Consider the following 27,356-nt stretch of genomic DNA (forward strand, 5'->3'; position numbering starts at 1 on the left):
ACCCAATGGACCCGAAATCACAGAGGTAAATTTACAGGCCTCCTTTGAACAGATATACAAACGTAAAATTGGTATACATAGCTTTTCACCCGTTGGTGGAGATATCTGCCACTGGGGTGGGGATTTCCTTATGGCAAAGTAGAGAGAAATTCAAATAAACTTTATCAAATACTATTTAAATATTTTAATGTACAATATAAAAGGAAACATAATTTATAATAAATATTAAACTGGGGCTGAAAAAGAAATTATAGCACAATAACTTCTCAGATTAAATGTGTATTAAAAAGTTAAATCATTTCAATATTTTAATTTCATTTATAAAAATGAATTTTTAAAAGAGTTCTAAAAAAACACCACTCCAACATTACCACTTTTATTGGAAGTAAACTTGGTTAAAAGTTTGTATTTCATTATTTTTAAGCTAGAATTGAGTAAATTATATGCACAAAATATTAAAAGTAATATACAATTACACTTAATTTGTGTTAGAACAAAAATAGTGATCTAGAATTTAAGTCTAGAACAAATGTATTTACTAATAAATGTAATATTTTAACTACTTATTAATTCCTATGGGGTGCCAGTTTAATTCACGGCACTCTCCTGCAGTGCGAGTGGTTGGCCATTTGTAGTGCCCGACTTTCGCCTAGGCTGAGCTAGAGTATATTTATGCCTGTGTTGACACCATTAGGGCTGCAGTAACTTTAAAAGTGCATTTTGTGAATTGCAATGGTCTTACCCTTTTCTGTATATGTGGTTTGAATTACCATATGCACTCCAAACCCCTCCTTAAGTTTCTCTCAACCCATGCATTTTTGAGAAATTATTCTCCATTTTCCCACAACGTTCCTGGTCCCTCTGACATTTACTACAAAATAGTATACTTTGGTGTGTGGAGATCTCCACATAGAAAAGATAGGAGAGATAGAGGAGGAGATCTCCACCCATTGGTTTGTAAATAACATTTTGTAAAAAGTTCTGTAATACTATTTAACGTACTACCAAACACAGTTTGTGAAATCGGGCACATTGTATTTATTTAGCAGGAAACGGCAAGAGCTTTAGATTTTGCACAAATGCTAAAATTGAAGTCATAAAATCATATTTGATAAAAGCTGAAAAGATACTGATATTAAAAAGAAGTTAGAGTAGAAATTAAAAAAATACATAGTTCAAGTCTTCTTTTTTCAGGTAGCAGAAGAATTCATGAATGCTCAGCAATTTGCCACTGCCCCAAATTATGCTTTCTAAGCGGTCACATATATTTTCTACAGGTCTGCCATGCTTTAATCTAGTACAGTAGCGCCTATAAAGTTTATCAAAACTGTGCAGCAAACAGACGTATACAAAAATTGGTTGCATTTTTTAATTATTCTTTGGCAATGATAGTAAAGTTGCCTTCAAACTCTATTCCCTGGGCAAGTCTAACAGCAACATTCCCAGGATTGGGAACGTTTATTAACTGAAATTCAGAGTTTTCGTACTTGCATTCTGAAGAGGTCAGTTTTAGACATTTAAAGCATTCATTGGTAACTAAACCGGTGCCAATAATTTGCCTTGTTAAACAATATTAGCAGCTACAGAAAATATGGAAAGAGCCTTCTTCGCAAATTAAACTAAGCTACTTTTTTACCACTGCTGCTCTTATATTTTTGTGGTGGTGGTGTTGCTTAGTGACTGACATATCGGTCTAAATATGACTGTCTTTTGAAATGTATGGCAAAAACTGAATATATAATTCTATAAAATGTAGATCTATAATCATGAAAAAATATGTTCTAAACGAGTTAAGAAGCTAAAGTATATTGGCTGCTTCAAATGAACTACATTACACAACACTTCTGCTTAAACCTGCCAATTTCCCTACATTTTACTTAAAATTAGTTTGATAAGTTATTTTTTTATGATTTTACCATTTAACAGACTCAGCTTTGCTCTCTGTCTTAACTGGCGAACATGCCAGAAAAATAATCATAAATAATGACCAACTAATGAAAACACACGGGACAAAGGGTAAAACACAAAGAGGTGCAGTCAACTAAAAATATGTAAAAAATAAATAAAAAAAAGAAATGCCTAAATGAGAGATAAAAGGGGACCAAAAGGCAAGTATCACCATTCCAGCACACCTACGCCTCTTGATGCCTTGTGCACCCATCTCCATATTGTAATTTGGCTAGGCCTCAAGGGATAGGGGCCGCATGCACCCCCTCCATATAAAAGGCATTTACCCAGTGACCCGGCCCATCCAGGAAGCTTTAGAAAAAGTAAATGGCGGAGGCCACGCTTGTTAAAAACTTTTGCCGCAGAATCGCCAATCGACCGCAATTGCGGTTGCAAAACAGTCGCAATTTACCACCTACTTCAAGTAGGTGGTAAAGCATTCACAAAATGGAAGGGGTCCCCAGGGCCCCCTTCCCCTTTGGGAATGCATGGAAAAATATTTTTTAAGGGCAGGCAGAGGTCCTAGGGACCACTGCCTGCCCTTAAAAAAAATAAAGTGAAACCATATATATATATATATATTTTTTTTAAATCTTCCCGTTTATCTTTAAGGAAAACGGGTTGCATTTTTTAAAAACACTGCTTTATTGAAAAGCAGTCCAAGACATGGAGGTCTGCTGAGCCCAGCAGGCCACCATCCCTGGGAGGCCAGCCATTCCCAATGGGGTCGCAAATTGCGAGTGGCTCATTAATATTCATGAACCTCGCATTTTGCGACCCCATTGGGAATCGCTAACAGTGTCTCTGACACTGTTGTACATTTGCTTTTGCGACTCACAATTTTTTGCAATTTGAGAGTTGCAAAAGCAAATGGTCGTACATCTGGTCCCTAATCAATTAAAAACTAACTTACCTGCAAAGTAAAGTTCTGCGAAGAAAAGTACTGAAATCAATTCTTGATGTAAAAAAACTCCCAGTCTATTTACCTGCAATGTGATAATATACCCGAGAAAGACGGTTACTGTGCAGTAGAGGTACATGCGTCCAGGTCTCCATGTCAGGGCTGGAGTTGAGTTGTCTACACCAACATGAAAAACTGCTGCCAGCTTGATCGAGTTGGATGCTTTGTGCCCTTTGCTTTCTCTTTAAAGGTGCCAAGGAAAATAAGTCCTTGATGGTCAAATATGAGAACCAATTGTCAATGCTACCGTGGCCAATTTCTGTTGGGCTGCCTATACTTAACGAGCCTTTGCACCTATAGTCAAGCAATTAAGTTAATAAGGGTAAGCACATGCAAGCTTTGCAATCCAAATGTCTGAGCACGTAGTGTTTGCCCCCCAAGATCGTGAAACAGCAATGCAGTGATCTATCCCAGCTTGATCTTCCCTCTAATCAAGCAAGCTTCAATTTTGTTTTTACCTCTAGCTTCAGGCTCGGACTGCATTTTTCAGTATGATTGTGGAGTCTTTAAGGTGAGTTTATGCTAGAGGCTATCACTGTCTCCAGCTGCCCTCAAATTTAGCTGGCTGAATACCAGGCTGGGTCGCCTCTTGCCCTGACCACAATCAAGGGAGACAAAAGAGGAGCCTCCCACTGGAGCACCATGCCCTTGCGTCTTCCCGCATATGCTGTCCCAAACGGCTGCCAGCGCTACTGTTCTCTGGTCACATTTCAGGCTCCCCTAGCTACCACCGCCTCATAGCTCTCTGTCAGCAAGGCTGAAGAACAGCCTCTGCTGATCCTCGTGGAATGTTTTGTGCCCTTATAGTATGCACTGCAGTCTCGCACTCCTCTCCCACTGTAGGCCCGATGGCCACCGACCACCTGCTACAAGTACTGCCACTGTTTCACCCTACTTACCTACTTCTTCTAGCTTGGGTCTAAAAGTCAGGGAGAGGTCTTGTAAGGAACACTTCAGTCTATGTCAAGTGGCTATAAGATGAATACTGTCAAGCAGTGTAAGATAATCAAGTTTTATGGTAGAAGTATACTCACACTGGAAAAATTAACAAAAGCAAATTAAATGTACACACCAGACAAAAAGTCTAAACATGAATTTGTGTGTCAAGCTATAACATGAAAACTGTCATTATAAAATGTATTAAATCAGATGTGGGGGGAGGAGCCTAGCGCGCAACCAAGATGGCCGCGTAGGCTTGTGGCTCCCGAGGGCCTCCGCAACCTCCCACGTCTATCCTGTTATAATCCTGATTTTCTCGATGGGCTTTTGTTTATGATCTTGCGCTAAGGTGCCACTCGTTTTCCAAATCGAAATTGGACTCCGGGAACGTTTTTTTTGGCGATCTGCAGTTTGCCGCCTTCTCCGGCCTTGGTGCGAATTGAACAACAGCGGCATGCCAGGCTGGGCCTGCCCCGGACCCCGTGCTTTCACTTTCGGTTTCGAGTTGAGCTACCGAGACTGATGCGTGGGACATTGGGAGAGCTGTGCAGGGTACGGAGTGCAAGGCCTAGTCTTGAACTGTAAACAGGCCTCTTTCAGTTGGCGGCCCGGATCCCCTGGCCTTCCTCCGGGTGCTGGAGGGTGCCGACCTTGCTGATTGCTGACGACGAGAGTGGACGGCGACAAACTGAAACCCAAATCTACCCGGAGGGGAGCTTATTCCCAGGCCAACAATATGGACCGCTATGCACAGCCAAAGGGATCCCCTAGTGGATCGCGTAAATCGCCTGAGCCGCCCAAGGAGGCCTCGGGCGCATCGTCCGAATTGACCCTGTTGGATGTCATGGGGGCCATTGAGGAGATGAAGGTGACTGTGAACCAGCAATTGGATACTCTGGCTAACAAATTGGACTCGGTGCTGATTGATGCCACCTTGGTCAGAGCAGACCTGTCGAAAACCAATGACCGGGTCGACTCATTGACCCAAGCAGCGTCGAGCCTAACGGTAGACGTGGCCGCCTTGCAGACGACGGTGCGGAGGTTGCAGCTCGCCAGTGACCTGACCGAGCGTCGCCTTGAGGACTCCGAAGGCAGGGCCAGACGGAACAACGTCCGCATTCTCGGCGTGCCCGAACGGTCGGAGGAGTCTGCTGTGGATCTTTTTGTGGAGGATCTAGTGGTGACTCATCTAGCACCCAAAGGGCTGAGCAAGTTCTTCGCTGTGGAACGGGCCCACAGGATCCCGGGGGGTGCGCCCAAGGTGGGTGCCCCTCCGCGGCCTATCATTGCCCGACTTTTTAATTTTCGGGATAGAGACGCTATCCTGCAGGCGTCGAGGGTGGCTGGGCCATTACGATTTGAGAACTCTAATGTTAGCTTTTACCCAGACTTTACACAAGCGGTTCAAACGCAACGGATGGGTTTCTCGGCCATCAAACGGCGCTTGAGAGACATGGACTTCTTCGACCGGCCGGAGGCGGTGGGAGAGTGGCTGGATGCCCTGCCCAAGAGTCGGGATCGGGAGGGTCGGATGGCGGAGAGCGGAGAGGGTTTGACGGAGAAGGAATGGAACTGTGATCCTGGTGATGGACTGTATTGGTAACGTTTTGCACCTGTGGCTGCACTGGACTCCAGTTTGTAACGATTTGCCCCGTGGTATTTGGAGGTTGCGAGGGGCTTGCCGGGGCCCTTTCCTCCTTCTGGGGTTTTTTCTTGTCCTTTCTTCATATTGGGGCGACAGGCACACTGCATGTTGGGGGGGCTGTTCGGGCTCACGCAGGGGTGCAGGGAGGGGGGAGTTTTGTTGGGGTTGATGGGGGGGGGTTGGGGTTTGTTTGTTTGTTCCACAAGGCGGGGTAATATTTTTTGCTGTGCTATTATGATTGTGCTCCCCGGGAGGGGGATATTTTGTGCTGAGAGGGATGGGGGGTAGGGGACTGAGACTTCTTTCCTGGAATGTGAATGGGCTAGGGGACAGGATAAAGGGGGGGGTAGTCCTGCAGTTCTTGAAACGTATTTCGCCTGACATTGTGTTCTTGCAGGAAACGCACCTCATATGGAACTCTTTTCATGCCATGAACAGACGAGGATATCGCCTCCTGGCCCATTCTGGTTTCACCTCTGCCTCGAGGGGAGTGGGCATCTTGGTCAGGACCTCTCTCCCGCTGGTGGTGGATGAGGTGCTCCACGACGACAGAGGGCGCTACACTGCGCTGGTGGGGAGGTGGGAGGGTAGATTGATTTCGCTGGTCGCGGTCTACGTGCCGCCGGGCCTGCAGACGGCCACCTTTGCTGATTTGGGGCGCCTGCTACTTGGGCTTCCGGGGGGGGGGGTTTTGGTCTTGGGGGGGGGATTTTAACGCAGTGGTTTCCGGAGTTGAAGATCGACACCCCCCTAGGGACCTCCCTCGGGCCCAGAACTGGCTGGGGGGCTTTCTGGATACCCTGGGATTGATAGACTGCTGGCGGTTGAAACACCCTGGACAGGCGCAATATACCTTCCACTCTGGGGCCCACGGTAGTCTTTCGAGGCTTGACTATATGCTAGTGCCTGCGGCACAAGCTGGGATGATCGGGGAAGTGCGACACTTGGCACGTGGTATATCTGATCATTCCCCTCTTTTGCTACACCTAGATATCGCCTTGGGGGCGGAGGGGAGGGTGGCGCCGGTCAACCCCTGGTACCTACGAAACCCCACGATCCGTGCAGACCTAGTTAAGTCTTTGGAACACTATTTTAATGATAACGTGGGGTCGGTGTCTTCCGCCGTCTCCCTTTGGGAGGCCTTTAAGACGGTGATCCGGGGCCAGGCCCTATCTCTCATTTCCCACACCAAAAAATGCGAGGCGCAGGAGGTTGTTCGGCTAGAAAATGAGATCACCGAGTTGGAGAGTGATTTGGAGCAGGGTGTTACGGATGACAGATTGCATGTGCTGGAGCTTAAGCAGGCCGACTATAAGGTGCTGGTGACTGAATCTGCTAAGAGTATGGGCAGGGAGCAACAGGGGCGATTGTACGATATGGGTGATAAGGCAGGGAAGTTGATTGCCTGGTTGGATAAGAAGGAGAGAGCGAGTCGAGTGGTGCCGGAGATTGAGAGGGTGGATGGTGTGCGTGTGACGGACCCCGGTGACATTGTTGATTACTTTGCGGAGTATTTTCACGGGGTCTACTCTCCGGTCTCAGAGCGATCGGAGGAAGACTCTCGACTGCTGCTTCGAGATATTACTCTGCCTTCCCTATCTGGTGAGGATAAAGTATTGATGGATGCGGCCCTATCGCCAGATGAGATTGCTTTGGCCATTCGCTCCATTGCCTCGGGTAAAGCCATGGGTCCTAATGGCCTTCCCATCGAATTGTATAAGCTGCGCCCAGATGCGATTGCCCCGTATCTCCGGGACATGTTCCTTGAGGCTCAGGCGGCGGGCTCCCTCCCTTCTGACCAACGTTTTGCTACTATTGTTGTTATCCATAAGGAAGGGAAGCCGCGGGATCGGTGTACTTCTTACAGGCCTATCTCTTTGTTAAACGCGGAGCCCAAAATCCTCGCCAAGGTACTGGCCAATCGTCTGATCCAGGTTGTGGGCGACCTGATTCATCAGGATCAATCCGGTTTTATACCCCATCGCAATACCGCTTTGAACCTGCGGCGACTGCATGGCGTCCTTGCTCGCGCCCCCTTCATTCGTGAGCCGGCCATCTTGGCGTCCTTGGACGCTACCATGGCGTTCGACACCTTGGAATGGCCATACATCTGGGCGGCGTTGGCGAAGTTTGGGTTTGGCCCGGGGTTTATCGGTTGGGTGAAATTGCTTTATGACAACCCACTGGCACAGGTGGTGGTCAACGGACGGGTGTCGGCTCCCTTTGTTTTGGGTAGGGGCACCCGACAGGGATGTCCGCTGTCGCCTCTTCTCTTTGCGCTTTGCTTGGAGCCCCTTGCGGAATGGTTGCGGTGGCACCCCTCGATACGTGGCCTTAGATGGACGCCGGAATACGAGGATCGTGTTTCCCTATATGCGGACGATATCCTCTTGTATCTTGCATCTCCGCGTAAATCGCTCATTGTATTGGTGGATGTGTTGAGCTCCTTTGGTCGCAACTCCGGATTGGTAATTAACTGGGCTAAGTCTTGTGTATACGTTCTCTCCGGGGAGGCCCCCCCCTTCCGCGGGGGTGCCCTATCCAGATTGCGGAGTCGGGGTTCACGTATTTGGGTATCTTTATAACCCTGGATCCGGTGGCCCGGTATGATTGGAATCTTCTCCCCCCCCTTCAGCGCCTAAGGGCGGATGTGGCGGGTTGGCGGCGGCTGCCGCTCTCGCCGCTCGGCCGGGCAGCATTGTTCAAAATGATGTCGCTACCACGCTTTTTGTACGCCCTGCAGAACACTATGGACGTAGTGCCGGCCCGTTATTTTCGGGAGGTGGAGTGTCTCCAGCGTCGATTGTTTTGGGATGGGCGGCCGCGGATTGCTCTTGCTAAACTGACCCTACCGTGGTATGACGGGGGGGTCGCCCTCCCTGACATTAAGCGATATTACTGGGCCTCCCAGTTGGCTGCCGTCAATCACGGGATGTATGGCCCTGCTTTTTTTACCCGGCTTTTGAGATGGACAAATTGCTACTGCCAGGCGGAGACTATAATCGAGCACTATACTCGGGGTCCCTTGATGCGCGGTTGACGGGCCCGACGCGGGTCGCGGTGCAGGTGTGGCATGCAGCAAATGCGGCGATGGGGTGGAGGGATCGCTTGACTCGGGCTACGCCATTGTACGCGTCCCAGCGTTTGGGTTGTCTGTATACTACGAAAGGCTTTGAGAAGTGGGATACGATTGGTATCAGCACGGTTGGGGATCTCTGGACGAAAGGGAAATTTAAGACGTTCGACATGCTGAAAACGGAATACCAGTTGAATGATAGGGAATACTATCGGTATGTTCAAGTTCACCATGCCTTGTGTTCCGTGTTTTCAGACGTGGCGGCTATTCCGGAGCATTCCCCGTTGGAAGACAGAGTATTGGATGGCTATGTGCCGGATAGCACCATTTCGTTGATTTATAAAAAGCTTATCAATGATCGAATGGGTTTGCTGGCCTCATTGCGGGAGACATGGATTGCAGACGGTATAGAACTGGACGACGAGGATTGGGTGTCAGCGGTGGCCTCCCCGAAAGAGGTGGCTATCCCGGCCCGATTGCGTGTACGTCACGGGGCCTGGCCTGATGCGTATGGGGTATTCGGTGGATGGTTTGTGTAAGCGAGGCTGTGGGCTACTGGGGACTTTTCTCCATATCTTGTGGGAGTGTCCGGAGGTGACTCGGTTTTGGTGCAGAGTGCATGCGGTGTTAGAAGAAGTCACGCATGTTGCCTTGTTGCCGGAGGCACGTAGATGCTTGCTGAATGTCTGGGAGCCGACTGACTACAATGTGACGCAGATGCAATGGGTGACTCTAGGCTATATGATCGCGAAGCGTGACATTGCGCAATTGTGGGGCTCCCAGAGGCCACCAACGGTCTCAGCGTGGAAGGAACACATGGACTGGTGTATGTTTAGAGAGAAAACGGTGTATGTGGCGAGAGGCAAGCCTGGGAAGTGGATTAAGGTGTGGGGTCCCTGGAACTCCTATCGTAGACGTATTTGCGCCCCGCCCCAGACGCGCGAGATGGATGCCGCTCTGTCTCCCTAGCCCCCCGCATTCCTGTATGCTCCTGCAACATGCGACTTTGTCGCTTCTGCCTTGCCCCCCTCCCCCCCCCCTTCTGTCTACCCGGGTTGGTTTACTCCCTCGATACGAGGAGCACATGTTTCTGCCATTAACCTCCTCTGCCTTGTGAGTTTGATGTTTTCTGTTTTTCAAAAATATGAAACCTTTCCTGTTTAGGGACTGCGGCTGTGGCTGACTGCGATAATTAGCACTTTAGTAACTCTTTTGCTGCTTCATTGATGTGCATGTTAAGTCGTGCCTAGGTTTACACTGCGTTTAGCGGCCGGCCTGTTGGTTGTAGGCTCATACTTGTATCTTTTTGAAATTGTAATAAAGGTTTTTTTTAAAAAAAAAATAAAATCAGATGTGAGCTTTGCAGGTCTGCTTCCATCTTATGAAGCTAGGATTTAAGAAGTACTTACGACATCAACTTGCCCAGTGTTGGCAAATTGCTAAAAAGGAGCTGCTAATGTTTTCCGAACATGGTTTCTAAATACCGATTTATTTAATTTGTAAGGGGGTATTGAAGTTTTATCTGTAATGCATTTCAATTTAAGACACTACCAACTCAAGCAATGATTTACTGTTTTTACAGGATATATTTTAACATTATTTTACACATTTTATAGTATATCTTAACATTTAATATAGGATCGAAAAGGTTTTGGCATCAAAAGTGGGATACTTTTAAGGAAGTATCTTTCACAAGAAAGATTACTTTCTTCAATCAAATTTTTCATATATGATTTTTTTCCAGCAGACTACATTAAACAATATCTCACTGCATGACAAATTATATTAAAACCATGCACAGTAATCGTATGAAAAACTATATATCCATACATATTTTAATATTGTTGAAATTCAACATAACAGTGGCCTAAAAATAACTGCTTCACTGAAAATGCCTTTAACATGTTGACAATATCATGTAAAGGTTTCATATATGGTTCATGTTATAAAAATTCTTCTCGTCAACATTCTAAGCAAAGACACATTGTGCAAAGCTTTCCAATGAAGTGGATTTTAGCTACAAGTGTTTAGCAGGTGGGACTACAATGCTGGAAAAGAGTGGCTGTTTGTTTGCATTTCGTTATTATAGAGCCATATCAATGTGTTCAGTCGACACAGGGCAAGAGGTAAATTAAGACTATGGTGTAAAGTAGCCTTCTTATCCCACAGAAGGATGTGCAGGTGAATACTACCACAGACAGAACATATCATCATGGTAAGAGAGGAACAGAATTACTGATATGTGTGCATTTGAAACAACAGTAGTAATGCTTGAAAACAGTTCACATTAGTGCTATCCTGCAGTATAAGCAACGTGCCTTGACTTTGTTTAAGCCTATCGCCTTCAAAGAGCAACAATTTTCAATTTGACCATATTAGTCGTCAACGAGTCACAATGTTAGCATTACATAGAAACAATTTGAACTGACAGGCCAACTTAATCCTTTGGTTTTAGGCCCCTTCCAGCACAATGTTTTTAGTTTCTTAAATAATCTTGTAGTTATCAACTTAAAACTAATAAACGCTGAACCAGCAGATCAAGTGCGGCACCTCCCGGACTGGAGCGTCACTTGTTGTGAAATAATCTTTCAGCTGGACTGATTATATTTGGTTCCCTTTCAGTATCATAATTCCAGCGTAACTACAAGCACAAAGACTACCAGGTGCTCTTTCTTCACACAACTGGAAGCATTTCTACCTTGACACTGTGGTTTCTACAGAGTCAACAGTTTTCTAGTGCCAGACCTTTTCTCTGCCCAAGTGGGTCCCAACATGCTTTACCAACACCATCTCTTCTGCGTTAGAGGAAATTCTGCAAAGCCACAAAACAAAATACAACAGATGCTTATCCCTGAGCTTAAAGATCTATAAATTGCAGAATGTGTCAAATATACCATAAATCTTTCCATGGAACGACTCCATATTATAACTGCGTTACAGTCGTTACAGCAAGCCCAGTCAAGTATCTAGCAACAATAATAAGCCAGCCAGTGAAAACAAATCATGATTCATTTAAGACAAGTGGAAATGGACTGACCGGATTATTCAGATGCAATGTTTGACACCTTTTTGCCCATACCCGATGCTCAGTTAGGTGCGGGTTTTTTTTATAGTTGCCTGCGATTAACTTCTCTAAAGAACGTGCCCAGCTAGATTCAAGAAATTACTATGAATTTAATTTTGCTGAAATGTGTTTCTTCTACCTTCTAACAGCTCCCTAACTGATGGAATATTCCCTCAAGCTTGGATTTAAACTACTTCCATCTTTGTTAGTTCCCTTGTGCTATAGCCAGGAAAACTTCTAGAGACACTAGTCTGAAACTATTTCCATCAAATAGCAGAGCAAAAGTGTGTCTTCACCTGCAAAAGTTATGTAATTAAAGATTCCCACCTGCTATTCAACTCGCATTTAGCGTGCCAAGCTTTTGATTAAGCCAGCTCCAAATGCTCAAAAAGATCTTGCCTATGATCTATAACAATCATTATATGCTAGTTGTAAATGCTTTAGTTCAAGCAAGGCTAGATTATGCAAACTTGGTATATCTAGCCACACCTGGTAAACTTCACCATCTTCCATTGTTACAGAATGCCACTGCTTATCTGGTTTTGGGCATAACCAGATGAAAGCACAATTCACTAGATTTGACATCCCTTTATTAACCAAAAGACACACAATTGATGGACGGAATGCTGAACAAATCAAAACATTCACCCCCAGTCAAGAGATCTTGGTTACATCCATCATTCTTTTGCTCACCATGCCACCCCATTTTAAACCCGGCCATATGCAAATCAGTCGTGATCCTGTGCCTCATGGGAACAGTCAAGCCCTAACTGCCAAGCCAGGTCCTCCCTGGACCGGAAACAAGCCTCCTAGGACCGGTTTTGGGGTTTCACCCCTCATCAGCCAGGATAGCTTGAATCCAGTGGCACAGTGAGCCCAGATGCCATAGGGTAACCTTTAAAGATCAACCATTGATCACAATCAATACACAACACTCACTTGGTTTATTTTGCATCACCAAAGCTGGACTCTAGTAGTAGCAAATAAAGATCTACTTATTATCCCAAAAACAAGAATGCTGACCTATGGTGACAAGGCTTCCTCCATAGGTGTTGTTAATCTCTGTAACTTCTGAAATCCCAACCCAATTAAGCTGTTTCAGGAAGCTTCTTGAAAACCTTGTTTTAATAAATATTTTCCCTCCTGTTGCTCTTTTCTGCCAGCTGCCCACCCGACAGTGTCATAATCTAGTTATGCATTTTAACTCCCCTCATCGTGCCTTTCTTCTTTACCCATGACTTGTTTCATGAAGCCTTCTAATTGTGCACAGAAGAAACACATTTTACTTAACACAGCATGCTAGGTTTTGCTAAAACAATGGAGCTTCCTTTAAATGGTCGTCAGAACAACATGCACACCCATTGGGTTTCCTAGTATACAGATTTGAAATGATCAATTGTCCTAAATGGTTTTACATATATTTCACTTGAAGGAGAGTGCATAACATAACAATGCAGAGGTAAAAAAATGTCAGAAACTAAAAAACATGAACAAAAGCAAAGTAAATGTCATTACCAAAAGAGGACGGATCTCTGGTATAAGTGGTGATCCAACAGTAAATGCAATAATCTGTATACTCACTATCCAATCCTGGCTGATGTATCGTCACAAGCGACAATGATTTGGTTAGTGGAGGTGACAGGGCTGAAGTAGAGTATGAAAGGCCACGGGTCTGTAATGATGAGCGCTTCTAGGGAATAAAAAAACAAATCTAACTGTAGAAATGTTACACCAAAAATACATCCTTACCCTTACAGTTTATTGATAAATATTTTGCATTAGCGCAAGCGCAAAATAATGCATCACTTACTGATGAACACAATTCTATTGTAAGATTTTAAAGTGGCCACCCCTTGTGTGAGGCATCCACAACATTATGATTGACTGTTTTAAAATATATCCACATACAGACTGACAGTGAGCATTAATGTACTTTTGAGAATATGATAAAAAGGAATGCATGCAGAGCAGCAACATGCAAATTGTATAGCAAAAATGAAATGTACTCAATAGGTTTAAAAAAGAAAGTCAATTGAGACAGTATCATTACTACCTATGTTAAGACTTTATACAAAGCCCCCCTCGCCACCCCCACACACACAAGTTGAATACCAGTTAAGGTCTGCATGTATTTTTAGGGAATTTTAATGTCAAACATGGAAAATAACCATTTGAAGGGGCTATGAGGCATAAAAAGAAAATGAAGAACAAACAGTCAAGTCAATCCTGATGATTGCCTGTGAGTATTTTACAAACAATGAGAGATCCATGATACAATATATTAAGAAGGAAGGACATTTTCATGTCAACTATAAAGCTTGCCGAAAAGATAAATATATGTGCTATTATTATTCACTTGAGTTCTTTTTGTCAGCATGACCTTGCGGTCTGCACATCAATCTCTTTTTTTTCTTTCCCTACCAACCTACCAAAGTACACGTTCATTGCAGACTGCAAAATAATGCATGTGCTTCACATGTGACTACAGTGAAGGAGTGTCAAGTAGATACAAGAAGAAAGAAAAAATAACCACTAACACAACATAAGACTTCATGATGGATCATAAGAGTTTAGATTTTTATAGCTGAATCTAAAGTCAGCGTAAATGTGGAGAACCCAGATACATAAGAATTCAATTATGCATGTATAAAGCTAAGTATAAAGGTAAGATGGACATAAATGAAAGGAAAAAAAACTGGAACTTCAGGAAACACAATAAATAAAATAAAGATTAATTTTGCATGGTTTAGAGAACAACAACAATGAATATTTAAAGATGTACAGTGTCAAAGATAAAATTTAAAATTAACTTAGATATTTATCTTAAGATTAAGAAAACTATTTTTCGAAAACAGTCAAACAAAAAATAAGAGAAAAAAAGGAGGGAAATATAAGTTAAGAACATTGCAAAAATTCAATAAGTGTTAAACACAATGGGTTTTCTGAAGATAAAGAGATAGGTTTTTTGATAAAGTACTTTTATATGCAGAAAGCTGGAGAAATAAGAAGGGAGATAATACATTTAATTGCCGAGGGAAATCTCTTAAGAGTAAAGTGTCAGAGTTCTATCCCAATTCATATAACCATTTTCTTGCACTGCCATCTGTGCTAAAGAAACAATGTGCCTATCTTTCATTAAATCAAGTGCTAAATATGGAGGGAATACCATAAAGTTGTAATAGTGCTATCTCTAGTTCTTGTCACAACCGTAACAGTGCAACTGAGCAATAAAGAAGTGTTGTCCTCAACAGTGTAACAGTTACTATAGTAAATGACTTTCCACTCTGTGGTAAAGTCTGAGGGTGGGGTCAGGAGTATATAGAAACATTTTAATTTACAGTGATTCTATTAAGATATTAATCAAAAATTCAATGAAGAGATTAGGTTTTTGACTTTAAATGGGAAATGCAAATATAATGGAAAACTCTTATTTAGAAAGTAAAGGCATTCTTTGTTATTTCAGATCAACCAAATTTTAAGACTCTGATTTGTATGTTTGTTTATTTCACAAATGAAAATCTGTTTTATTTTCTGCGCTTACAAAATCAACTCTACAGAAGTATAAACAGCTACACATGCAACAGACTGATAATCAAATTCAGCAACAATGAATGAATCAAGTGCATTACTTTAGATTCCTGGTGCCCTGATGGATGCAGTGTTCAAACATTTGTCACTTTTTCTGTAGTAAGCTAGAAAAAAGTTTGTCCTTCGCATATCCTGAGTGGCTAAGACTAGTGCTGTCACAGTGGATATGTAAAGCCACTAATATTATCATATACCTTTAGTGCACCACACCAGGCAACCAAAATTCTCTCTTACTATCTATACCTGCACTGCAGCATTTCTATTTTTGTACTCAGTAAATTCTTCAATGGTTGGTTGCAACTCACTTAGGAAAGCAGCTATTTTCTGGCCTTTCTCCTTTTTAAGTCTTTTTACTGATAATCAAACAAAACAGTAGGGTTCACAAATCATTCTGCAATGGTATAATGAGGTATAGCGCATAAATATTTGCCTGGGTGCCTCCCAAGCCATTTTGTTACTGAGTCCAGACTTATAAATTATGCACTTTTATGACCATTGAATCGATTTGCCTAGCGCACCTTGTCTTCTTTTACCATGATTACCCACCACTTGCTTTTCCCATAAGCTCTAACTCCTGTAGGTTCTCCAATCGCGCCACACTTGTTCCCATTTCTTGGGGACGCCTCTTGCTGCGTAGACCACCTGTTCCGTCCTCTGGCACCAATCTAGGTCCGACTTCCAGTCCTCAACCGCCAACACAGCCGCGACCCCCCATGTTCTTGCAATGCTTCACTTTACCACCCCCGCTGCCATTCTCAGCCAGATTTCTTTTGTCCTGGGCCAATCTGGCTCCCCTTTTATTCCCAGGAATAACCAGTTGGGTTCAACAGGGATCTCTACCTTCGTCACCCTCGCCGCGAGTGATGCCTGTAAAGCCTTTTCTGATTGCATAAACAATGTATAAACGTTTTTCCGAAATGTATTTGTGAAATTAACGGGGGTACAGATTATACACTAATAATTTAGTAGAAATTACCAAGATAAATGGAGTCAGTAGAGGTAATTCAGTTTAGCTTTTCAGACGCAGATGGCAAACTGGAACATATACTGGCATGAAAATTACAGTATTATATAATGATATGTAATATATCCTCTTAGTTAAGTCCCACAAAAATCATGTGCCCAAACCAGACTCAGGTTTCTTTGCAGCTGATTTATTCCTCAATTTAATATCGGACTTGGTGAAATAAATAACAGAGAATGTAAAAATAGAAAAAGAGCAACTTTAGAATTGTTTTTACATCTACATTAAATGTTCCTAACTTAGCATTGACATTATGGCTAAATATACAATTTGTTAAACTCTGGAAGGGTTTTAAATTAATCTTGTATATTCAATTGATCTACAGAGACCAAGAAAATAGAGATGCAGGATATGAGGCTATCAGAGCATTTTTTTATGCAGGTGTCGAAGTACATAGAACAGTTATTGCAACTGTGATCTGGTGTACATTGGCGGGTACGGCGGTGGTGGGGGACTAGGGATAGAAAAGTGGCTACAAGAATCAAATATTCTCGAACAATTTATTGGCCTTTCACCTATAGGTAACGATATATAAAAAAAATAATGAACACCTCTTATATGAAAAATAAATGCAAGTGAAACAAATCTGTTAGAAAATCATTGCTCTGGTAAGAAAGCTCAGTTTGTTACTACAATCACTTAAGATGTGTGTGGGTGTTAATCGAGGGTCAATGTTTTGAATGCTGGAGGGTATACTGGGGAATGGTCACATTTATTTATACTGCTAGGAGATCAGAACCTGTGAAAAAAGCATTGTGAATAAATAAGTCATTAGTTTATAAAATATATCTTACACAGAATAAGATTGGATGCTGCAGTTTGAAAATAAAAGTACTGTGTGTAGCATAAGATAGGCTGCATGCAGAATAAGAGGCTGACACCAAATTCACAAAGATTCTGTGTTTAACCCCTTCACTGCTAGGGCTTTCCCACCCCTGTGCTAATCCTTTTTTTGGCTATTTGGGGTAGTTCACGATTCGGCCCCAGTGTCATTGTCTATATAAGGTATCCACGCCAAAATTGCGTCCTTTTCTTCCAACATCTTGAGGATTCTAAAGGCACCCAGGGTTTGTGGATTCCCCAGGAGGGAACCAAGAAATTGGCCAAATACAGCTACTTTTGTTTTTCTTTTTAAAAAATTGGGAAAAAAGTGCTGAAGAAGAAAGCATCTGGTTCTTTCCCTGCAAAAGATATCAACAAAGGGTTTGTGGTGCTAAAATCACCATTGTCCCAGTTATTAGAAACAGGCAGACTTTCGTCAGACAACCAAAATGTTCTACACAGTTTTGGCATTTTACTGGGACACAGCCTATTTTTACTGTGTTTGTGCTTTAAACCTCCTTTCAGTTAGTGGTAGTAATTGGTGTGAAAGCAATAATGGATCCCGGAAAACTATACATTTCTGAAAAGTAAACAGACTTCTGAATTCAGCAAGGGGTCATTTGTGTAGATCCTTCAAGTTTTTTCTATAGAAACTAGCAATTGAAAAATAAAAAAATTGATATCGAGTTGAAAAAAACAGCCATTTGTGACGTTTTCAACTGTAACGTCTTAAGTATGGCACATTTTTTAAAGCAATATACCGTTATGTCTGCTGGACCCTTTTGGTTGCAGGGACATATAGGACTTAACCGAGTTACCCAGAGCCAATAACTGAGCTGCGTCTTGGAATGTTTTTTCATTGTATACCGGGTATATAACAATTCATTGTATTCTGGAATATATTGTCTTTGCTACTGCTATGTTTTTACTGTTGGCTTGAAGAATACGCTCTGCCAAGGGAGGAGAAAGGACATGCTGTAGCCTCCTCTGGACTTCTGTGATAGTTTTGTCTTTCCTAGATTCCAACATGAATGTCATATTCTTTTAGTAGCTATTGCCAATTATCTTAACTGTAAAACTTGATTGTTATGGATTATTAATATGTCTTTTAATCTATGGTGTATTGTATTTTAATTATGTGTTTTTATTGTATGTGCACCACACCCCCCTGTTACTTACCCCACCCATGCTACCTCCTGCTCTCTCGGCCCACCCGTGCAGTTACCACCCACTCTGCTTGAATTGCTTTCATCACCTGCTTTACATTTTTTTTTTTAAAAAGGTGGCGTGGTAAATGCAAAGAAAATAAATGCCCACGTCATTTTGTAAAAGCGCATGCGTGTTGAACAATCAATCAATCAGGAAGTTGTGAAGCGCGCTACTCACTTTTAAGCGTCTCAAGGTGCTGGGGAGGCGGGGGAGGAGGTGGGTTAGTCTAAGAGCCAGGTCTTGAGGGTCTTCCTGAAGATGTGCAGAGTGAGGATGTGTCTTGAGGTTGATCAGGAGCTCATTCCAGCGATGTAGGAGAAGGCTCTTCCACCAGTTCTGGCTCTGTGGATGCGCGTGGTTTCGGCGAGGGTGAGGTCGGTGGATAGGAGGATTCTCTTGGGTGCGTGGAAGGAGATTCTTTCGTTGAGGTATCGGGGTCCGGTGTAGTGGAGGCATTTGTAGGCATGGGTTAGTATCTTGAAGGTTACTCTCTTCTCGACGGGGAACCAGTGGAGTTCTTGCAGGTGTTGGGTAACGTGTTTGTGTCAAGGGATGCCGAGGATAAGTCTGGCTGCAGTATTCGGTATGGTATGGAGCTTGCGGAGCAGAGATTTGTTGATCCCAGACAAGAGGGCATTTCTGTAGTCCAGTCTGCTGGTTATGAGTGCGTGGGTGACGGTCTTTCTTGATTCGGGTGGGATCCATCTGACGGTCTGGCGAAGGATGCAAAGGGTGTTGAAGCAGGTGGAAGCTACGGCGTTGATCTGTCGGGTCATGGTGAGGGAGGAGTCGAGCATGATGCAGAAGTTCTGGGCATGGTCTGTGGGAGTGGTGCGGCTTCTGAAGGCAGTGGGCCACCAGGTGTTGTCCCTTCATTTCTTCCTAAAAACTAAGTCTGGTGGTGAGGGGGTCCTTAGTGAGGAAGAGGATGAGCTGGGCGTCGTTGGCATAGGATACTATGCTGAGTCCTTGCTGTCTGACGATGGCGGCGAGGGGGGCCATGTAGGTGTTGAAGAGCGTGGGGCTGAGCGATGATCCTTAGGGTACTTCACATTTGATCTTTGTAGGTTCGCAGAGGAAGAGCGGAAGTCTGATTCTTTAGGTTCTGCGGGTGAGGAAGGAGTGGAGCCAGTCAAGGGTGGTTCCCTGTATGCCTGCATCGTGGAGTCTGGTGGTGAGAGTGCGGTGGGAGACGGTGTTGAAGGCTGCAGAGAGGTCGAGTAGGATGAGGGCTGAGGTGTGGCCTTGGTCGAGGAGGGTGAGGATGTCGTCTGTGGCGGCGAGCAGGGCGGTCTCGGTGCTGTGGTTGCTGCAGAATCCGGATTGGGAGGGGTCGAGAATGGAGTTCTCGTCGATGAATTTCATTAGTTGGACACTGACAATCTTCTCAGTGACTTTCGCCACGAAAGGGAGGAGAGAGATGGGTCGGTAGTTCTAGAGGTCCGTTTGGGTCTGCTGAGGGCTTTTTGAAGAGGGATTTGACTTCTGCACATTTCCAGTCACCGGGGAATGTGCCGGCTTTGAAGATGAAATTGATGGTACGTCATAGCTCAGGTGCGATGGCGGGCAGAGGCTCTGTGGAAGATGTGCAGAGGGCAGGGGTTCGCGGGGGCTCCCGAGTGAATGCCTTTCATGGTCGATGCAGTGTCTTCGTGGTGACTGGGGTCCCGGAGGGGATGGTGGGCTGGAAGTCATTGCTGGAGGGAGCAGTGGATTTGGTGTCCAAAGTCTGCTCATTGAAGTTGCATAGAGGGACCTAATTTTCAGGTGGAAGTATGTGCCAAGTTTGTTGCAGAGGTCTTAGGAGGGTGTGACGTCCGTGGCTTCGATGGGGGGCTTGGTGAATTCCAGTACGATACTGAAGAGTTCCTTGGAGTTGCTGGTGTTGGCATGGATTTTGTTTTGGATGAAAGTCCTTTTGGTGGATCTGATGAGTTGGTGGTATTCGGTCATGGCGTTCTTGTATGTGGTGTGGTCTTCTGGAGTTTTGCTGTTTCTCCAATTTTTCTCGAGACGTCTGCAGGTGCGTCTGGATGCTTTGAGGTTGGCGGTGAATCAGGTGGCCTTCTTTGGGCACTGTCTGTCAGGGTTGCAGAGTGGGAGGGTTTGCCTTCGCAGTTGGTGATCCAGCTGTGGAGTTCTTTGGCTGAAGAGTTGGCGTTGGTCGAGGTGGAGGGGGGCGGCATCGTGGATGAGGGTCGAGTTGAGGTGCTCCTCGGTGACCTTGTTCCCGTTCCTCCACAGAGGGCGAGGTGCTGGTTTGGGGGCGGTGGGTTTGTCGATGTGGAAGTGTACGCAGTGGTGGTCAGTCCAGGGGGGTTGCGTGGTGTGGCTTAAGTTGATGTTGGTAATCCCTGCGAAGATGGAGTCAACCGTGTGTCCTGCCTTGTGGGTGGTTACGAGTTGTTTCAGTCCAAGGTTGGTGAGATTTTCCAGGAGGGTGGTGGATTTGGGGTCATTGAGGTTTTCAAGGTGGAAGTTGAGGTCTCTGATGAGTTTGTAGTCCATGGAGGCAATGGTGTGGGGCGCAATGAGTTCGGCAATGGTGGTGGTGAGCGCTGTTCGAGGTCCAGGGTGAGGGTGCCACATAGGGTCGTTCTGGGGCTGGTCTGGATCTGGAAGTGGATGTGTTTGGTGGTGGACGGGGAGTCGATCGTGCTGGAGGTAGTGAGTAGTAGGGAGCTGGTGTGTGATGACGAATCCTCCTTGGCGGTTGGGGTGGTCCTTCCTCTGTATCTTGTATCCGTCGGGGATGGCGGTGGCGATGTCGGGGGCGGAGGTGGGGTTGGTCCATGTTTCTATGAAGAAGGCGACATTTGGCAAGAAGGTGTAAAGGAGGTCCCAGATCTCAACAGCATGTCTGTGCAGGAAGCGCACATTGAGGAGAATGCACCTCAGGGCATCAGGGGGGCTGGTGTCCCGCATCAGGGGAATGGCGGCCGTGAAGGGTGCGGAGTATGGTGAAGGTTTGTCGGCAGTGTCAGTAGGAGAACTGCCCGTGCGTGGTGTTCAGCATAGGCTGCTGAGTCGTAGCATTTGGTGGTCGGAGAACCAGGGTCCCTGGCACTGGAAGCGGACGGGCATGCCTTTGGCACACCTTCGGCGCACCAGCTGCACGCGGCCGTCATTAAATAGGGAACAGGGAGGAAAGCGCAGCTGGGAGGCGGGAGCGGGAACCAGCAGGAGGGAAGGCCGTGGGGGCAACAGCAGCAGGAAAAGGGCAGCAAAACTGGTACGGAGGACACAAACAAGGGCACAGGTAACGAAAAAGGCAAAATAGACAGAAAGACAGAAGACTAAAATTACAGGCAGACACTTAAAGGCACAGTAACAAAAGACAAAACAAACTGAAAAACAGGCACAAACATGGAGACAGACAAAAGTGAATCAGCAGAAGGACCACCAGGGATGAGGGACAGGCAGGAGCCTGCGGGTGGTGGAGGGCCTCAAACACCTACCTTGCAGAGAGGTGTAGGGGGAGCAGCAGCGGCACAACAGCAGAGCTGCTGGGGCGGAAAGCAGAGACTCGGACCAGGAGGTCCGAGGTCTGCCTACTAAATGACACTGGAGGCCAACTCATAAGCCTTTTTTTTCTTTTTCTTTTGCCATGCTGCACAGCATCAGGGGGATGCTGTACAGCATCGCTATAAACCACTGGCAAAGTCAATAGGTACCAACTGTGAGTCATATTGGTTTTGTCAATGCTAGTCTTAGGTTGAGAATAAAGTATAAGGGTCAATGCCACTAAATCGCTTTGTAGTGTTAAAAAAAATTGTTACTAGATGCACATAAAGTGAAAATATCCAGGCTGCACTCAGTTTAGTAAATACCCTACTTCTCAAAATTCAACAATGATGCAAAATTATCCTGTCTAAGTGTTTTGCGTGTTAATGTACAGAGAGCTTGGCTCCCAAGAATTCTCAAAACATTATGAAAACCACAGAAGGAAATCCATTACTTACCAGGCGATCGGAAGCTCTGCTTTCCCTGGAAGAAGCTTCAAGGTCTCCTTTTTTGTGGTAGAGGAAAGAACTGCCATCGTCGTTCGAGGTTAATGCAGGTCGAGTTAGCTCCTTGGAACTTTTGGAAACTGCTCCAGAGGACTGAGGCAAGGTTTTGCATTCACCATCTCCAACAAGGCCTTCCAGGCTATAACTGAAATAAACAGTATCATAAATTAAATACTGAGAAAGCTGATAAAAAGGGGTAAAATGTAGCCCAATTCAAACAAGTATCGTTAAAGAAAATAGTTCAGGATTGAAGGTTCTACAGGGGACAGACTGCATTTGGGCATGTCTCTGTTTCCATGCATTAGCTCATTAAAGCCAGGTACATTGGCGTTGCCAATGTTTGTTAATATTTGTAAAGTTTAGTAAGGGAAAATAAAAGCGGTTTTTTACCATACTAATATATCTTTCACACGCCTCCTTTTTCAATCCAAACCACCAAGTACTCCACTGAATTTCTAGACAATATCACCTAAGGTCCGCCTCAAACAACCATACTTTGAAACACATTCCTGCTTCCACCTTCCTTAAAGTCAGATTTTAGGAAACGCAGAAAATAACTAAAGGCCTTTCTCTTCAGAGATATATATTTGTTCTACAGACTGCCCTGTCCCTCTACTTCCTCTTTTTCAAGGCTACTGTATCTCCATTCCTTTCTAACAGCACAATAAAAGCTATCTTGGGGTAGTGAAAGTGCAGTACCGAAATAATAAATAAAAATCCCATGGGAAATTATGCTAGATCCAGACTTTGACACATCCATAAAAATCACATTCAATTGCTGTTATTATCTGAAAAAATACATCCACTTAGAACATCCCCAAACAGTGGTTTTCAACATCACAGATCCAACAACACAGGGACATGGTCAAAAGGAAGTCTGCGGAGCATTTATTTTCAGAAGAACAAATAGGGGGGGTGGGGGTTGATATGAATCATGAACGAGGGATGGAGTAAGTTAAAAAAAACCCTAACAGACATTCTCAAAGTTTTCTGGAGTAGGTACTTTGACACTAAAACAGCAATGGTTCCATGAACAACTATCCTTAGCCATAGCAAGCACTGCAGAACAAGTTACTTACCTTCCAGTAAGGCCTTTTCTGTTAAATACTAATCACATATTCCTCACCCTTTGAATATTCCCCAGGCATCAGAATGGATCAGAAACTTTTTAGCAGTACCCTTGATAGCCGGTAGGTTGCATTATACGGCTCCATATCGATGTCAATCTGCTCCAGAGCTGATGAATGGAGCAGCACCAGCCATGCACACTGACAACAGTTGCTTTCGAGGCTTTCTGAGCACCAAACGCAGAGCCTAATAGAGAATTGGCTGGGACCAGCATGCAGATCTCTAGAATTGGTACCTTTTTAGATGGAAAAACAAGCTAGTTCACAGAAAACAGAGCAGAGAGGGGCGGTGAGGAATCTGTGGTTAGATAGAGTATCAGAACGATGATACTTCGCTGACATGAAAAAGAGTCACTACTTTCGAAAGAAAGAAGCCTTGGGTTCTCAGAACCAGTTTATCTGGGAACAATATGGTATATGGCAGGTTGACAGAGAGGCCTTGTACGTCGCTCACACGCCGACCTAATGTTATGGTGACGAGAAAAACTTATAGGTGAGAAGCCGCGAAGGACAGCTATTCATTGGTTCAAAGAAGAACACATTAGGTCTTACAGCCACTTACAGAGGTGTAGTACCTCCTGACTAGGCAACGTGATCCCTATCCTCACTGCTTGATGCAGCACCTCATGACAGTAATGTTGCCTGTGAGAACCTGTACTAACCTCCCATTGATGGATGGTAGGAAGGCCTTCAATGCCAAGCGGATCACCCTTAACTATAAAAAACTGATGTTGAGGCAGATTTCTGATCGAGACCCAAGTCCTTGGATCTCTACCTCTCTTAGATGGGGTCCCCAGTCCAGGAGTGATTAATCCATGACCACTGTCATTTCTGGGTGGGGTAATGAGAGGGGTCTGCCACTGGCCAATTTAGTCTAGCATACACCACTGTGGATCTTTTGCAGTCTCCTCCGAAAGCTGGATGGAATCGGTTTGGTTCCCCCAGGTGCTATGCCCACTGGAACTCCACATCGCACTGCAGAGATCCCATATCCAAAATAACTTTGACCCTCAGTTCTGGGGGGAGGGGAGAGGGTGGTACACCCCAGAACTGACAGTGTGGATGGAGGTGTATATAAGCACCACCCCTTGTGTGCTGATGTCCGTTTATGTCACATTCCACGCCCTCAGGCAAGGTTTAAACAAATGTCAGTACCGGTGTGCAGACTGCCAACTTGCGACCTTTTTAGATGTCAAAACACGGAGCAAGAAGGTGGGAGGGGATTGATGAATCTACGGTTGGATACAGTATTCACCAGAAGGATTATGTTACTTACCCTGTAAGCATCTTGTAGTGCTGTAGATACACATGCTCTGCATACTCATAATATCTAGTGTTGGGTCTGGAGTTGTGCACATTGTTTTTCCATGAAGAAGTATTTCGAGTCACAAGACTGAGGGACTTCTCCTCTCGGTGATACTGCATATGGGCATCGACTCCTTTGTTAGATTGTCATTCTACAGGGGGGGGGGGGGAGAAAGGAGAGTATAGGTACAAAGATGTCCATGCCAAATGTAAGTGTATCACATAAGTATGTAATGTAACTACAATGCCACAAACAGATGCTTACAGGGTAAGTAACACAATCCATTCAATGGCATGTGTAGCTGTAGATACACATGCTCTACACAAACTGTAAAGCAGTCCCTCGTAAGAAGCGGTGGGGCTAGCCTGTGGGAGTTGCAGTATTTTGAAAAAGGGTATGTAGCCCTGCCTGACCAACATTAGCTTGTTGGCATGCTAAAAAAGTAGTGTTTGGTAAATGTGAAGGGGGTAGACCATGTAGTTGCATTACAAATTTCAGCTACGGGAATATTTCCTAAAAAGGCCATAGTAACTCAATTTTTACGAGTGGAATGTGCTCTGGGAATATCAGACAAAGGTCTTTTGGCCATAATGTAGTAAGTTTGAATACATTTGACTATCCAACTGGCTATGCCAAATTTGGATACTGGGTTGCCTTTATGAAGTAGCGAAAACTCTACAAAGAGTTGTTTTGTTTTCCTGAAAGTTTTACTTCTATCTATGTAGAACATGAGTGCTCTAGTTACATTTAGAGTATGAAGAGCTGTTTCTGCTACAGAATCAGGGGTAGGGGAAAGAACTGGGAGCTGGGATTGATGCGAAACTGAGAGACTACCTTAGGTAGGAATTTAGGATTAGTACGAAGAACCAGCTTGTCATTATGTGTAGGGTTATGAATCAAAAACTCCTCCTGAGTTAATTTGAGGTAAGATTAGTCAGAGTACTTTGATAAGTACAGGGTTTTATTTGTTAAAACATGAGAAGTTCTTTTTCAAGTATTCCAACATTCAAGTTATATCCTTGACTGTTTTTTTATATTATTGTTTCTTTCTTCACACTGAAACAGAGCTAGCAGCCGACACGTGTTTCACCCAGTGGCTAAAATTGGGCAAGTTCTTTTTCAAGGCTGGAAAAAGATATTATTGAGGCAATGTTAGACAGGTTTGTATCAGAGTCTCAGTCTCAGTGTTTGTCAAATGCACCCAGTGGTATGTGAATTGAGTGGGCGTGATATTCAAAAAATAGTGACACTATAAAAGTGCTCAGAAAATTGTGAAGGAAAAGAAGGTGCTCCCAATAATAGATAAGAGAGGGTTTTTTTTCTATTTAAGAGAACAGTAGGGATACTGAATAATAGTTTTATTTGTGCTACAATCTACATGTGAAGTTGAGAGAGGTTTCAGAAGGAAGGCAACCTTTGTGACAGCTTAGTGTTTGTTAGCAGGCTTTTAGGGTCAGGTTATATTAGTACATACTTTCGTCTACAACAGGGTGACTTGATCCTACCCGTGATAAGTATATAACATGCTATTTCCTGGGTGTTATTCATGCTTCAATAGAACTGATGCAAGGATCTATAACACATTTTTCATATCAGATATATACCTTAAAATTCGAGGTAGTGACACATCATGTTAGCATTGGCGGTTTGTATTCAATAATACTTCACAATAAAGCAGAGCGAATATCTAGAAATGAGCAGAGAATAAAGGACAGATGTAGATGCCAACGGGATTAACAAGACGTATACGCTTAGTTTATTATACCGATGACATCAATCAGAAAGAGGACCAGAGTGGCGATATATTTGTGGTCCGATTTCTAAACTATTTATTACGTTCTGACCTAAGCAAGAAAAGTATTCACTATGCCAAACTGGTTTGTACATATTTTATACGAAAAAAGTGAGAGCCTAAGGAGAATGGTGTTTGTCTTGGTATCTCGTGCTCGAGGGTGAACAAAGATTGTTTCATTCCCCGGCCTCAAGGAGCAGAGCCTATTAATCTGGGGCAAGCTAGCACGTTATTTCGAAAAAAAAAGTATGGTAACCTCAAAGAAAGCGCCATGCGCTGTGTTCTTCTTTTCTTGACCTGTTTTAACATGGAACACGGGAAAAGACGATTTCAGGTCTCTCTAAGCCGCTGTTAAGTACAGTTAGCGGCATTTCAGAACAAGCCCTAGAATCACTTACTTTAATCTGTTCGGAAAAGTCGTAGTCCCGGGGTAATCCCAACACAGTTCTTCCCACTGAAGTGTCAGCGTTGTAAGCAGCGGCCATCTTTAAGAGGGCTACAGAGTCCGATCACGTGTTAAAGCGTTTTCAAAATGGTATGTGCCCTCAATGGAAAGCACCATCTTTAAATGTGTTAATACAGTACAGATTGCGCCCATCATACATATAAATAAAGAGGTAGAGAGCGAGATTTACTACTATAATGGTTTTAAAGGTCTTTTTTTATAAAAACGGAAACCAAGGAGTTTATTCATGTCCCATATGTCTTGAAGTGGTCCCTGAGCAGTGATTTTCAAAAGACCAAAGTTGAGGGATAAAGGCAATACACAAGTCAAAACAGATACGGGAGGTTTAGTTGGCCCTAGAAAATTTCTATGGTCTAAAGGGTGAAAGGAAGGCTAAGTTT

General features: G+C 44.2%; 1 protein-coding gene across 12 annotated transcripts in view; it reads right to left on the minus strand.

Moving 5' to 3' along the window:
* AKAP13 (A-kinase anchoring protein 13) overlaps nt 1-27,356 on the minus strand; it is a 1,236,163-nt gene that overhangs the window by 382,950 nt on the left and 825,857 nt on the right. For all 12 annotated transcript variants that reach the window (XM_085644487.1, XM_085644486.1, XM_085644483.1 and 9 more), the window contains 2 exons: nt 22,238-22,430; nt 13,214-13,322 (listed from right to left, as the gene is read on the minus strand). In XM_085644487.1, the coding sequence (XP_085500613.1) occupies nt 13,214-13,322; nt 22,238-22,430 (302 nt within the window). The remainder of the gene's footprint in view (nt 1-13,213; nt 13,323-22,237; nt 22,431-27,356) is intronic.

This window comes from Triturus cristatus, chromosome 3_1, assembly GCF_964204655.1.
Source record: "Triturus cristatus chromosome 3_1, aTriCri1.1, whole genome shotgun sequence".
Taxonomy (NCBI): Eukaryota; Metazoa; Chordata; class Amphibia; order Caudata; family Salamandridae; genus Triturus; species Triturus cristatus.